This window comes from Perissodus microlepis, chromosome 12 (genome assembly GCF_051167445.1).
Source record: "Perissodus microlepis isolate ML-2025 ecotype Zambia chromosome 12, ASM5116744v1, whole genome shotgun sequence".
NCBI lineage: Eukaryota > Metazoa > Chordata > Actinopteri > Cichliformes > Cichlidae > Perissodus > Perissodus microlepis.
In genome coordinates, this window is record NC_140472.1 from 23967647 (window position 1) to 23983751 (window position 16105).

At 39.8% G+C, this 16105-nt stretch overlaps 1 protein-coding gene and 1 pseudogene across 2 annotated transcripts in view; one reads left to right on the forward strand and one right to left on the reverse strand.

Annotated features, from left to right (window-relative positions):
- efna5b (ephrin-A5b) overlaps nucleotides 1-16105 on the reverse strand; it is a 104294-nt gene that overhangs the window by 13953 nt on the left and 74236 nt on the right. For both annotated transcript variants that reach the window (XM_084945284.1, XM_084945283.1), the window contains exon 2: nucleotides 10036-10328. In XM_084945284.1, the coding sequence (XP_084801410.1) occupies nucleotides 10036-10328 (293 nt within the window). The remainder of the gene's footprint in view (nucleotides 1-10035; nucleotides 10329-16105) is intronic.
- Nucleotides 5254-10028, forward strand: LOC146376334 (uncharacterized; annotated as a pseudogene).

Genomic DNA, 16105 nt, shown 5'->3' on the forward strand with positions numbered 1-16105 from the left:
CCACCCCCGCCTTTATTTCATTTTTGCCATTGATGCCATTTTTCTGTGGCTGCCATTTCCTGCTGTCTCTGCTTCTCTCTCCTCTCCAGAGTGGCTTGAAGGATCATGGCGCATCACGGGATTTATGGTCAATCGCGAGACAGCTACATTCCACGTCTTGAAGAATCTGTTAAAGCTTTGTGTGCATGTAGCAGTCCAGAAAAGCTGAAATATGTCTTATGAGATTTTGGAAAAAAATATCAAATGTTTTCTCTTGTTTTTTTAAGCTCGCTATTTATGATCAGTCTTGGCTTTGTGTTGCATTAGCATTTTGCATTTTGGCCTACGGGCATCTGGAGACTGATTGAAACTTTGCTAAATGTTTTTCATTTTGTAATACAGCTTGGATATAATCGCCACTGCAGTCTGGGTTTTGATAACGCATTAAACAAGTGTTCATTTGATATCATGCACAGACTTTCCAAAGGACTGTTCGTTTCTGTAATAACCACAAGATAAGACACAAAGATATTATTGATTGTGCGTTCTGTGAGAAGCAGTTCCAGTCTATGAAGGCAAGCAAGTCAAACGGCAAGAAAATGTCTTTTTAACCACCGGTCTGCCACTGCATTGTTACTCCAAGTAGTTTCCTTTTTCTCACAAATCTTGCCTAATAAACATCATAACTCTGCTCACTCGTTGCTTGCGGTGAGGTGCCGCTGATATTGGATATCTGCCCTTTTTGATTAAAATCACTCTGATACACGATTGTGGATTGTGTCCATATTAGAAAATTGTGCTTGCATCAGCATTCAGCGAGATGGGTTCCACTTAAACCAAGACTGCTCTGTGAACTGTGACCCAAGAAGGGCTCCCGCTGTCCAGGCTTATCCCAGCTGTCATTCACGGAGGCAGACACTTGCAGAATACTGCATTTTGCTGAACTGCTTATGTGACCAACATTGGGATAATCCCCATCCTGCATCTGAATGTGTTCAACATTATTTACTTTGTTAACTCTGTTTTGCGTTGACTTGTACACTAAGATAAGGCTCATGACCAACTCTTGTTTTCTTACATCTTTAATTAACTGCCTCAAATGGAGAAAAACAGGATGACACAAACTAAAATGAAGAATTATGACCTCTATTTTAGTGAATTTCCTCCGTCCTGCTAGCGTTGATTAAGCGCTTTCTGTTCTCAAAGCAGATGACAGCAGAACCCTGTCTCCTCTCTCTAATTTTATCAGAGATGCAACAAATCAACCTTCGACCTGCATCAAACTCACAGGGCGAAAACACCATTAAGAGGCGTTTTCGCTGCAGGAATATGATTTGACATCTTAATTTTCATCTACAAACAAGATAGCAAATCAATCATGTCGCTGAGGGCAAATTTTTCAGCCCCTAGTCCCTCCGGTCATTTGGCTACAGAAAGTTAATAGAGAAAGGAAAAGATTAATATTCTGATACTGTATGTCAGCACCGTTTACATATAAGGCCTCTGTTGTGTGTGGAGACAGACTGTGCTTACTCAAAATGAGTACAAATCTGAGGAATATTGATTGTGAACGGATTTTTTTTTAATCTAGGATGCATGATAAACTATTACGTCTCAAGTACATGAGCGCTTTCACAGTATTGCTTACCTCAGCTTGTGTGTTCATGGATAGTGACCTTTGCCTTGGGACACACTGACATTTCAGTTGAGAGCGGTTATGCAGCATAGCCAGCTTCAGTGGGTAATGATCCCTAAGATTTTCTCTGTTGGCTATGCCACACTATACATTTACACAACAGTCTAACTATGGAGAATAACAGGTTTTTTCACTTTAAATGGAAAATATATATATTTATTTGAATAAATATATAAGTAAATGAGTGAAATCATGTTTGAATTTTGGATGTTTTGTTTTTTTGAAATTAACTGTGCCAATTTTCCCCATAGTGTGATAACTAACAACTAGCTAAAAAAGCCAGATATACTGCGTGTTCACGTTCCACATGAATCCCACATGAATCAACTTTTTCATGCTTCAAATAAATCACAAAATTTTGGCACAGCCAGTACTTAGGTGTTCCTAACAAGATGCAGCACGAGCCAGAGTTTAATTAGTGTTTACTCGCGGTTGCACAGAATTTGACAGCAGTCTTTTTCTTTCTTTTTCATCATTAGCAACAATAATGAGACTGGATATTGTCACGAGGTAGTTGGCTAAATCCTGTCATAATAACAGTCAAGTTAAATATCAGCAAGATTGTTTCATAGCTGAATGAGCATTCACATCTCAGAAACTATAGGACGTAATATCATCGTTATCATTAAAAAGACCTAAACCGTGTATTCACTTCATTAAATAAGAATGATGGCATTAGACATTGACAAAGTGCTGCAACTGTAACACTGAAAATATTCCTGCAGAAGGCTTAGTAACACACTGGAACAATGAAACCAAGAGAAAACGCTGCACTAAACGTTATTAAAACTCCAACTTTCTTGGCCAACTCAGTCTTTGCTACAGAAATAATGCCATCCTGTCTGGCTCATGGTCCACTAACACAATTTTTCCATTCTAGGGTTTAGCGCCACATTGTAAGCCCTAACTGAGATTAATAAATGATAATAAACAACAGCTGTAAAACTGAAATGTTATGTTATATCCACACTAGCGCTAGAATTTATCTGCACACCATATAAGAGTATTTGTGATTTCATGTGAAAATGGCAGGCACACTGAATGTGCTCAAAGATTCCCATTCATGAAAAGGTGAGAAGGAAAGATGGTTAAGAATATGCATGTTTTCAGGTGTTTGCTTAAAACACAACAAACCCAAGACAACCAGGTTTATTTATTAGATTTAAGTGCACATTCACTGGATATTTTTGCAATGTAGTTCCCGAAATGTGAGCAAACACTCCATCTGCAAGCAAGATTGGTTTAAGGAGGATGGATGTGTTTCTTCCTGGTTATATTGCAAAAAGGTTTTGTAAACACATTAGTCTAAACAGCCAGCTGTTAGGTATGTTTGTAACACAGGGAATTGAAGCTAAAAAAAACTGCTTATTTTTATTGCTTATTTGTGTCACTTTGCCAAATATTAGACACAGAGGGTTAAAGTGAAAATAAATATTTTCTCCATACGTTTGAATGGAGTTAGAGGATTATCTGTAAAACACACGGCAGGCAAGACCCGGCCAGCATCTGGACAAAGTTCAGTGTTTTTGAATAAAGACTAGGCTTGCAAGCATACAGCACATGAGGGAAATCTGCCTGAAAAGCTGACTTCACTTCAAGGTGCCTGTAAAATATTGCAGCTGATGCCCTGGTGCTGATGTGCAAACAAGAAAAGAGACTCCCAGTTACTGCAGCATTTAGTATTTTATTCAGTATTAGAAAGGGAAAAACTGTATGTTAAGGTAAAAATGCAATCCCTGGGAACATTGCAGCGATTAAGTTATACTGTTACGATTTAATTTTGCCACTTTTTTAGTTTTTCCTGAGTTAGAAATTTGTATTTATTACAACAGTGAATATCTGAAAAGGTTGCATATTTTTGTTGCGCTGGGGTGTTAAGAAGATTCGGTGATCACACTGATGATGATGATGATGATGACAGAAGCTGCCACAGATGAATTGTAAAGATGTAAAAATGTGACTAGCTCTCCCTCTCTCCATATCCCTTCTTCAGCTTTACATCCCGTCTCCTAAAGAGACTGTCTAATCCATTAGCGGCCATCTCCCCTGCTTCCTGTGGACATTCAGGCTGGACACAATGACAGTGGGAAATCACATGTCAGATGACTTCATGGTAGATGACTTTAATATCCGCCACACTAGCCAGTGAGTATATACGCTGAAATCATTCAATAGCCAATGAAGCCGCGGGCCACTAAACAAAATATGGCGTGCTATAGCAGAATGGATGTGTTCCATGGAAGCCCTGTTGGTCGCAGTGTAATTTAATCCAGCCCTTAGGACAAGCATCTCTCAACAGAAATGGGGAAAAAAAATTGCAAAAAGAGACTTGAGGGAGTGGATGAATTTTATAACCCTACACTAACCCCTATCAACTCTCCCAAGTCTGGAGACTCCCCCCCTCCCTCCCTCCTGATTTAGAATGAGTGTCAGTGTGAACTGGCTATAAAAGAAAAGGAAAATCTGGTTACTTTTAACAGATAAATGGCCAAAAACCTGATTGTTGAAAGGCTTCGGGGAAAGATTATTTCATAGACAAGCTTGAGATTGACAGCACCTATTTAGCACGAAAACAATAGCAAACATTAGTGAGATACAGTTATGTTGTTTTTTTCCCCCTCCCTCCCTTTCTTCTTTTCTTTTTACTCCAGTCCCTAAGAGGAAACACGTGAAAGGAATAAAGCACACAAGTGTCGGTTAGCTGTCGGGTTAACTGCTTCATAAAAGCCTGCCAATTTAGAAAACAGATCGCGGTGTATAGGTAGAGTTCAGCTGTGCTCCTGAGTCATCTTTGGGAGACGAAAACAAAAGGACATGGGATTGTGACAGCTGCGCTGAGCTCCATTTAAGCCGCAGGCTGACAATTACAGAAACCTCTTTTTTAACCTTTCTTTAACCAAGAAAAGTGACTACACAAGTATATAACTCATGTTCATATATTACTGTAGAGGAAGGACTCGTGCCATTCAGTTCCCCTATTACCTTACTTTGATAAAAGCTCATTTCCCAGGGGCCTCAACTTCAGATGAAGTCAGTAAGGCTCAGTTCTTATGCCAAGAAGCAGACAACTTAACATCTAACACAAGCTACACAGAAGAATAATATAATACAGAGAGCAGGGCACTCCTTTTTGAAAGATACAGTATTGTGAAGCAGAAGAAGAGAGCTATAACTTTCAGACTGTCTCAATTTAACTCCCCTATGAATTCCATTGCCATTTTAGGGAAGAGTTTTCTGTGGTTGACGAGAGCAGTGTGAAAAGCTTAGCTGAAAGCAGAGCATGAAAGCATCTACTCGGATCACTGTAATGCCACCCTCAAAGCTCTGCAGCAAAATTGAGAAAACATAGTTGGGAAATAGCGGCTCTCTCGTGCTGTTGTAGTAGTAGATAAACAGTGGGTCAGGAAAGGGCCTTCCAGGTATGTTATTCCTGTTGAATTACATTTTTTTGGATTCGTATTTTTTCTGTGGATGCTTGGGTTGATTTTTTTGTTTTTTGAAAATAACAGCTTTTGGAAGTATCACACGACAGCACAGTATTAATATTAATGCATGACCTCTGCGGCACCGGGCAATTCTCCGACATCCCCACTCCTGCTAAACAGGTGGAAATAGACTTAATGGTGCTGAATCTTTGATTTTATTTATTCTTTGCTGTGTTTTACTTGCATCTGTTTGAAAGAGACCGGAAGTGACACACCGAGCTGTCAGCAACAGGTTCTCTGAGCAGAAACGTTGGCAAACTTAACATATCTCCTGAAAACGGCAGCTCTCCGTGGATACTAATCTTTGAGAGCGTGTGTGGGAAACCGTCCAGAAGTGGTGGCTCGTCATTTGCGACCTCTCGAAAACTCAGAAGTTGATGTTTTTGAACCGTAGCGGTGAGAGAGAGGAAGGACGCTAGCATCAACTAGCTAGCCGGTTGTCACGGCAACGCTACAAGAGCGTCTCTCAGCATGGGCCCGAAAAAAGTTCTGTCAGCCGAGGAAGGTGACGATATTAAGAAGTCGCTGGAGTTTATGACAGAGGAGATTTCTACTGTCAAACTGCAGCAGAAAGCCATCCTGGACCTGGTCGAGGAAGTTAAGGCTCTCCGCATCCAGAACGCCGAGAAGGATCGGCGGCTGGCGTACCTGGAGAACAGAGTGGCGGATTTGGAGCAGTACACCCGGATGAACGATTGTTATCATCACGGGGCTTCGCATCAAACCCCGGTCATACGCCCGGGCGGTCGCCGCTGACAATGTAGGAGAGCCAGGAGAGGAAGATGTCAACTCCACGGAGCATCAAGTGGTTACCTTTCTACGGTCCAAAGGTGTGGAAGTGGATTATAACAACATTGAGGCTTGCCACCCTCTACCCCGAAAAAATGACAGTGACAAACCAGCCATCATTGTGAGATTTGCTAACAGAAAACACAAAACAGCACTGTTAAAACAAGGAAAGAAACTGAAAGGATCCGATGTCTTCATGAACGAACATCTGATAAAAAGAAATGCGGACATTGCCAGGAAAGCACGTTACTTGAAGAAACAGGGAAAAATTCAAAATACATGGACCACCAACTGCAAAGTATTCATTAAACTCAATGGAACACCGGAACAAGCCAAAGTGTTGGTCATCAGAAATATGGAGGAGCTGGACAAATACTGAGGTCAACTTACTCTGGAGGTATGAATACACATGTGACGTGACACACAACACAACACATGGCACAGTCCAAAAGAACTTCATCTGCATCCGGCAACAATATCAATATAACTCATTGGAATTCTCTTTATGATAATCTGGAACTGAGAACATTTCGATACACAGACCATAATGTTCTAGACTTAGAAAAGGATATAGACCCGGAAAATAATTTCTTCTACAACATTAGCAGTAACTGCTGCTACTTCACTGATGAACAGTTTAAGCACACCATCAACACGGAAAATAAATTATCAATAATCCATTTTAATAGCAGAAGTCTGTATGCCAACTTCAACAATATAAAGGAATATCTAAATGAGTTGACAAATCCATTTGGAATTATTGCCATTTCTGAAACATGGATCAATGCGGAGAAAGGAATGGACTTTGGACTGGAGGGATATGAAGTGAATTTTGTAAATAGAAGGAACAAGAGTGGAGGGGGAGTAGCTGTTTATGTGGATAAAAACCTAAACTACAAGGTGGTAGAAAGTATGACAACTGTAATTGATAATTTACTAGAATGTATAACAATTGAAATTTATAAGGAAAAAGAGAAAAATGTAATAATTAGCTGTATATATAGAACACCTGGCTCTAGTATTCAAGTATTTAATGACTTCATAGAGGAAATATTCTCTAAAACAAATCAAAAAGTTATGTTTATCTGTGGTGATTTTAATATTGACCTGTTGAATCCGAAAAAGCATAAAATGACCGACGAATTCCTAAACACTATGTACAGTTTGAGTTTACATCCTAAAATAACCAGGCCTAGCAGAATTACACTACATTGTGCCACCTTACTTGACAATATTTTCACTAACAATATGGAAAACAACATTGTGAGCGGAATATTAATTAATGACATCAGTGATCACCTACCAGTTTTTGCAGTTTATGACACTAATTATAAGAAAAATCAGCATGAAGAACAACTGAGATACAGACGTGTAAGGACAGAAGAAACTATGAATGCACTTAAGAACGATCTATTAAATCAGGACTGGGACAATGTGTACAAAGAAGCTGATATTGATATTGCATATGGCATATTTTTAAGAATATTCATGGAGTTGTACGATAAAAACTGTCCAACAATAAAATACAACAGAAAGCACAAATATTCAGATAGACCATGGATCACTAAGGGTTTACAAAATGCATGTAAAAAGAAAAATACACTCTATAGGGAATTCCTAAAACAAAGAACAAAAGATGCTGAAAATAAATATAAAAAATACAAAAATAAGTTGACCAATATTATACGTGTATGTAGAAAGGAGTATTATAGTAAAATATTGAACAACAATAAACATAATATGAAGGGAATATGGGATGTTTTAAACGGTATCATTAAAAATAATTCTGGACAACAAAGTTATCCTCAATACTTTATCGACAATGGTAATATTATGGAAAACACTGCTGATAAGGTCAACAGCTTTAATCATTATTTTGTAAATATTGGACCAAAACTGGCAGAACAAATTCCTGAGTCACTGCCATCAGTAGACTGTAGTGAAAACCTGATTGATAGGAACCCTAACTCAATGTTCCTCACATCAGTGGAGGAAAAAGAAATAATTGACATTGTACACATGTGTAAATATAAAACATCTACTGATTGTAATGATATTGACATGAAAATCGTCAAGAAGGTCATTGAAGGAATTGTAGGACCTCTAACATATATTTGCAACTTATCATTTCAGACGGGAAAAGTGCCAAACAAAATGAAAATAGCTAAAGTTGTGCCGCTGTATAAAACCGGGGATAGACGCCACTTCACAAATTACAGGCCTGTTTCTTTACTACCACAATTCTCCAAAATCCTAGAAAACCTGTTTAATAAACGATTAGACAAATTCTTAGATAAATATAAATTACTCTCTGACAGTCAATATGGATTCAGATCAAAAAGATCAACATCTCTGGCATTAATCGAATCAATTGAGGAGATTACAAATGCTATAGATCAGAAACAGTATGCAGCTGGAGTATTTCTGGATCTCAAGAAAGCATTCGACACAATCAATCATGACATATTAATTAATAAACTGGAACGGTACGGGATCAGGGGGGTTGTACTGCAATGGGTGAAAAATTATTTAAGTGACAGGAAACAATTTGTGAAGCTGGGTGTCCATTCCTCATCATGCTTGGACATTGCTTGTGGTGTTCCACAAGGCTCTGTACTGGGTCCAAAATTATTTATTATTTATATAAATGATATTTGTAAGGCATCTGATATATTAAAATTAGTATTATTTGCAGATGACACAAATATTTTTTGTTCTGGGGGGAATCTAAAGGAGCTGCTGGATACAATTACTTCAGAAATGTGCAAAATTAAAAAATGGTTTAACAGGAACAAACTATCGCTAAATCTAAGTAAAACTAAAATTATCTTATTTGGGAATTCCCTTAGAAATGCACAAGTGCAGATTCATTTAGATGGTGTGGAAATTGAAAGAGTACTTGAACATAAGTTTCTTGGTGTGATTATAGATGATAAATTAAACTGGAAGTCTCATATAAATCATATACATAACAAAATTTCAAGAAGTGTCTCAATCTTGAGTAAAGTAAAACACATTCTGGACCACAAATCACTCCACATTCTCTATTGTTCCCTGATTGCACCGTATTTGAATTACTGTGCAGAGGTTTGGGGCAATACTTACAAATGTTCGCTATCATCAATCTTTATATTACAAAAAAGGGCCATAAGGATAATCCATAAAACTGGTTACAGAGATCATACAAATCCACTATTCTTAAAATCAAAAATTCTAAAATTCACAGATCTGGTTCATTTTCTCACTGCACAAATTATATATAAAGCAATAAATAACCTGCTTCCTGACAATATTCTAAAAATGTTTTCTAAAAGGGAACGGGGATACAATTTGAGGGGGGAATTCAATTTAAAACATCCTCGTATCCGTACAACATTAAAAAGTTTTTGCATCTCTGTGTGTGGAGTGAAGCTGTGGAACAGACTAAGTAAAGATATGAAGCAATGTCCAAGCATGGCGCAGTTTAAAAAGCGGTTTAAGGATATGGTTTTTACAGGGTACAGGGAAAAGGTAGAGATTTGATAGGGTGTTCTTGTCTAACATTTTCATGTGTGTGCGGGTGCACGGGTATGCTGGTATGGGTATATATATATATTTGTAGGTTGTGTATCCTTGAGGTGTTAATGGGGTTATTGAAAATGTGTATATGTGCGTATGTGTATATACGTATGTATGGATAGATAGAAACATATATGTATATATATATTAAAAAAAAAAAATTACACATAACATATAATGTAATTGCAAGGAGGTATTCTATTGATACTAGATAGTGGAAAAGGGGTGGGATTAAATAAGCTTATGCTTCTTCCTGCTCCTTTTTGAACATGAACGTTATTTGGAGTTGTGGTTGCTCGTTTTCCTTTTGTTTTGCTTTGTTCATTTGTCTCTTTTAATTCTATTTTGTTGTACTTTTTCAACATGTTCAAAATAAAGATTCAATCAATCAATCAATGCGACATTAATATGTAAAACAGCCTAAATCTTGTATTAGTAGTGCCATTTCTTGTTATTTCACTGCTGTTTCTTCTACAGTGTATTGTAGATGTAATGCACAGCATATACTCATTCAGAGCAGGTACTCACAGATGTAATAGTATTCTCTGCCCGGTCTGAACTCAAAGCCCAAGGAGAAGGGAGTGAAGAGCTGGAACTTCTCTGAAAACTTAAGTGGCCCGTTCGGAGAGTGCGGCCTGTTGCATTCCCAGCGTTTAAAGCCTTTGGAGGTGTGGTCACACGTGCTATAGCCATCATAGTTGACCATGTAGAGGACGTAGCGCTCTGTCCGTTCCTCAGGCACTGTGTCTTCATAGTGAGGACAGTAGACGTCAAGGTAGTCGTTTATGCACACATCGATGTGGTAATCCCCACGATGGAACCTGGTTGGAAAAAAAAGGAGGAGGCAGAAAAAGGTTAACCTTCAAAATTATTTTCAATGCAAACCTAGTTTTGAATGATTTATGTGAACACGCTACATCTCGCAGCACTCTTTCAGTATTTGGTGAAAATTTTCATGCACCAACACTCTCATCCTCTAGCATCAATAAATCTGAGTGGGTTAGTTTATCTATAAATCTCTCTCTGTAACAAATATTTACTTGTGCATATGCCTTCTGAATGGTAGCAAAATGAAGTATCCAACTCTGAGGAAAGATGTTTACAGGAAAACAGTTTTCAGGTCTTTTGGGACAAAAAAAAATACATTTGCTTGAGGATTTTTGTACAGTAAAAAAAAAGTAGAGTAGAAATGGTCACAGAGATATAGGATGGCAGGATGGTTCAGCCAGTAAATGTCAGTGATTGGAAAAATACAGGGCCAGGCTGTCTCTGAGGGCTGTGCAGTGAGGCATTTTTACAGCAGCAATGATCTAGAACAGGCCACGCAGGGTCAGAGGGCTTCAATACATACAGGGAGATTCATCAAAAGGCCACACACTGTCACAGGCTAGCACTAACATACACACAATCTCACCACAGTCTCTGCTGCCCAACACGCAGCCCTCTTATCTGTGGAATTTTCACATCCTCCAAAATCAGAGAGCATTTTCTGCATTGCGAGTGCTCTCGTTGACCCAGGGTGGAGTGACCCTAACCTCTGGGTCACGAGGGGGTTTGGAGAGAAAATGCCAAACACCTGTAAGCTTGCTAGGGATGCCCCAATTAGGCACACGCACACACTTGAAGCAGAACAAGAGTGATAATGTGAACCGCAGAGTTGACAATTCCTACGCAGCTGGCGTGACTGACTCGCTTCACAGAGAAACCAGGTGGTGTGAGGCGAGGCCCTGGTTAAATGTCGCGGGAGCACAACCTTACAAGAGTTTGGACCAAACTTATAATTAAAAAATCGCATCTGCTGTCTATGGGAAGAACTCTTCAACCCCCACAACAGGCAAGAAGCGTACGACAGGACAAATTCATTTTATATAAGAATTTTTAGGCTTAGATTTAACGCACCAAAGCAGCATAGTGACCTTTTATCATTCAGTATTTTCTTTTCATGTCCATTAAGTATTGCGTATTTCTAAAGAAACAAAAACTGCATGTCTCTTTGTATATGGCGAATAGGCAGTTAGAAAGAAGAAGGTCAAATTAATGACAAAAAAAATTCTAACTCATGGTGTAAAATACCATAATACTGCCTTTAAAGGATGCTGAAACCGTGCTTTCACTCTCTTTCCACCCACTTATTTGATTTCTCATTTTGAAAACTACAGCTCTATTGTTCTGCCTCTAAAGAAGGAAGCTCCTACAATCAAACACATGTATTGAAATCCTGCTTGGCTCACATCAGTCTGCAGTTTATCTGGTCACTCAGCAGAGAATAACAATCACAATGAAAACCAGGCGCCTTATACTGAAGATCAAATAGCCATTTTAGCAAAAAATCTGGTTTTGGGGCCTTTTAGTTGTTACTTTCTTAATGTTGGTGTAATGGAACAATTATTGCTACGATTGAGCAACAAAACTGAACCAAGCCATTTCTCATTACCGCGATCATGTGTGTCCTCTGGCTCTGCGCGGAATATTTGTGTGCACGTGTGTGTATTTGAGCATGAGCTAGCATGAAATGTCGTTCTTCTGTGTTTACCCGAGTAGGGTAAATATCAGCGTGAGGGTGTTTACAACCAAGGCATGGAGCAATTCATCTGTAACATTTCATTTAAAACATGTCTGTGGAGGTCCAGGAAGCGCCATGCATCTCTCGCGCTGCTTTAAAATGTCACTGCGTTAATGGTCAAATTCTCCCGGTCGCTCCTCCCAGCTTATGTGTATGTGTACATTCTGCGAGTGTGTGAGCAGGAGCGAGAAAGAGTATTAGAGAGGGAGCCTGTATGCGTGCGTGTGCCTGTGTGTGTGTGATGTTTCAGCTGCCCTTCTCTCCCTGCCTCAGCAGTCAGAATAGTGGCTTGTGGCCCTGACTGCAAATGAAGCAGAGGATGTTTGGGTGAGTGAGCACATAAAAAGGGACAGGACAGGCATTTGTAACATGTAACCTACTCAGTCACACACCCACCCACCCACATATACACCCACACATACACACCCACACACACACACACACATATATGTATATGAAACAAACGCAAAACTAGTACAAACCCTCACACACATGCACACCCATTAGAAACAGGCACACACATACATTAGGTTTGTGTTATCAGATGAGCGAGCACCCTGGCACATTGGCAAAGGAACAGCAGTGAGACAACCAGAAGCTGCTAATGGCACCGAGTGAGAAAGAGACCGAGGGTGAGAAACAGGCAGGGAGGCAGAGACAGAAAGGACCTGGTTCCAAAAGAGGGTGAGGGAATACAAAGAAGAGACAGCAAGACTGAACGCAGCAGATAGCACTGCCAGGCTTCCTGGTGAATCCACATCTTTGCAGGAGTTACTCAAGCATGCATTCATCATTAAAGGAGATTTTACAAAAGCTGCATGTGCATGGCACGATTGTGTGAGCAGTCAAATCTCTAAAACCTCCATCACCATTCAGGGAAGGACTCATCAAGATGTAGCTTCATGGATTTTTTGTAAAAAGTGTTCATTTTCCTTACGAACCTTTAGAAAAGTCAGTTCTGCTTTGTTCATTATCATGCAATGTTTTGGACGTTTTCCCCAAGCGTACATCGGTCTGTATGTTGGATGAAGAAGCGCCAAGATGTTGCTCAAATGTAATGTAAATTTAAAGCAGTGCTTCATTAGATTCCAGAAGAGTGACAGGCATAACTAAAAAAGAAAAAAAATCAAGAAGAGCGAAATATGAGCAGAAGGGCAAGCCAACTAATTTACAGGTTTTTCTGCATATGTAAGTCAGGGATATAATGTGTGGAGGGTATAGAATTTGTCAGCAAACAAATTAAGAGATTTATCAATGATAAGAACCAGTTCTGCTACACTCAAATATAAAAAAGAATGTGCAAAAGGATCATTAAATGATCCAATTAAAATGCATGATTTTGTCTTTAAATGTAAGATAAACGTGCATCTTGTAAAGTATTCAGCAAGTACTCTGAAATTGAAAGAATGGTGTTTTGGTTCAATCTCCAGCTCCTCCACATTCACAAGAATCTAAACCCTGAGTTGTTTCCAGTTGCAGGTAAACACTCTGCTGTCATTTGTGTGTGAGCGTGTGAATGGGAAACGCACCGAAAAGCACTTTGAAGACCGTTTATTAATGCTAAACATTTACTCCACCCAGTCACCAGAGACGCTTCCCTGTATTTTAGAACAAACTTCTGGCAGCGTCATGAGCTGCAATCTTTTCCGTTCTTCTGAGGAACTGTAGCGGCACAGAACGGCAGCGGAAGCCTTCCAGCAGTAAAATGGCTAGGTAATTAAGGAGCAAATTTGGATAGCAGGCTAATTGTCAAATGGTGATAATTACATGTCTTTGTTATGCCACAGCTGTCCCAGCGAGCTGTGGGTCACAACACAAAGCGAGGAAAATCAGCTGGACACAGAGCATGAGTGTGTGTGTCTGTGTGTGTGTGTGTGTGTGTGTGAGGGAGAGAGAGAGTGTGAGGGATAATCTTTATTGCCAACTGATTACATTTTCACACCGCCTCCTCAGGCCCTTTGGGTTAAAACTGAAGGGGCAAGTATTGTCAGCACACACACACATGCACACACACACAGATACATAGAGACACTTGCACATGCAGAGTCACAAACAGAGCGAGTTTGGGAGAGCTGGAACAGTGAAGTGAATTCAGGGTAAGGTGGCAAACCACTGCAGTTGCTGATTGGCTCATTTCCATTTCAATTACACAGCCCAGTGACATTGCTGTGCACACACTTGGGCGCATTCACACTCGCAGAGAGACAAACATACACACAAATACGTACACACACACACAGGTCCCGCGCATACATACGCATGCTGTAGGCCTATGCGCTCTCGTGAGGCACTTCTCTGAGCTGTGCATCGGTAGCTGCAGACAGAAAGCAAGAAGGACAGGGAGAGATAGATAACCTGAGCGAAAGAGAAAGGCAGAGGAGGAGAGCAAGAGCTCAGTGGCAGGCAGAGTGAGAGTAATCCAAACCATCTAACCAGTTGAATAAGTGAGATCCAGTAGAAAGAGGAGACTGCATGGCAGAGCAGTACTCTAAATACTACTGCTCAGAGGTGTGACCCGAAAGCAGAGGCTGCTTCATGACTAACACAGCGTATCAGAGAGGTACGATCATTTTATGTTAATGCTTTGCTTCTTTATTATGAGAAAATAAGCTCTAAAATGTGCTCTTCACTTTTCTTTTCTTTTTGTTTTTTTCCAAGACGTAAAGGGTGAAGACGCAGCAATAACGTGCATCCCAACGTGTGCTGACAAAGAGAGACTGCCACTGGTGTCACGTAAAAATGATCATGACAACACTGATGAACACAAGGAGGCAAAAATAGTGTTAACATTTTATGTAGAAAGAAATTCCTGGAACAATTCTGCTTCATCTTTTTTTTTTTTTTTTTACCTGCACAGACTTTAACAAGAAATGCTAAGATTAGACACTGCTGACAGCTGCATGCATTACAAAGCCAAAGCCCCGTCAACCTCAGTACAAAATATCATTTCTGTTTGTCTCTTCCTCTCTTCCCCCAGTTTTGAAATGTATTTTCTCGCTCACATCCCCTTCTTTCTTGATTTTTTCCGCCTGCCTGAGTTTCTCGCTTTGCCCAGTCCTGCTCATGACCCCAAATCAGATCTATTTACATTATTTCAACACTCCCTGTTGAAATTCAAACATCTGATATATTTTCAATTCAATATCCTCAGGCAATGTTCCGTTGCTTGATAAATCAAATCACAGTAACCTAGAAACTAGAAATGCACTGGGACCTTAAAAGGCAAGTCTGTTATTGTTTTTCCCTCAACTTTTCTCTGCATCCCGTTGACCGTGTGTGTGTGTGTGTGTGCGCGTGTGTGTGTGCTTACATGTATTACTGTGTGTGCGTGAGGGTGCAGGTGGGGTTATGTATGTCCTCCTAAAGTGAAATATAATTTGTTGATTTTGATCCAGAGGGAGAATCTGTTTAGCCAAGAGAAGATGAACTCTGACTGAACCCGCTAGGGAATACATGCAAAAGCCTTTGGAGGGCCATTCAACACATATGTTCCAAACACACATAACAAACACTTCAAGATATAGTTTTCACACTTGTCTAATTGCAGATGTTTGGTTTGGGTCTGAAGATGAAAGGAGGAGAAGAAAGGCAGTACTGGCAGACAGAAAGACGTAAAGGGAAAGAGGAAAGCGGCTGCTGCTCATCATTCTTGTTGATAACAGCTGTTAGAAAGGGATTTAGCCTTTCCAGCCAGATATTCACCTTCTTATTACTGATGGCAAAGCAGTGTAATGGGGAGAGGGGTGAAGAACTGATAACTGAATCCAGTATCTGTGCTCGACAGTCATCTTGACTGCTATGTTAGCAGTTTGGGACCTTGAGATGGAAAGCATTTTTCTTTGTGTCTGAGAAACTGGCAAAGGATGACAATGCAGCTTTCTTGGTTGCACATTTTACAAGTCCTAAAATTATTTCTCCAGCAGGTTAACACATAAACTGGGCATTGACAACCCCCTGTAACTGGCTATACCAAGCCAGAATTGGGATTGGAGGCTTCAACGAATCATTTTGTCACATTATAATGGAATATGGGAT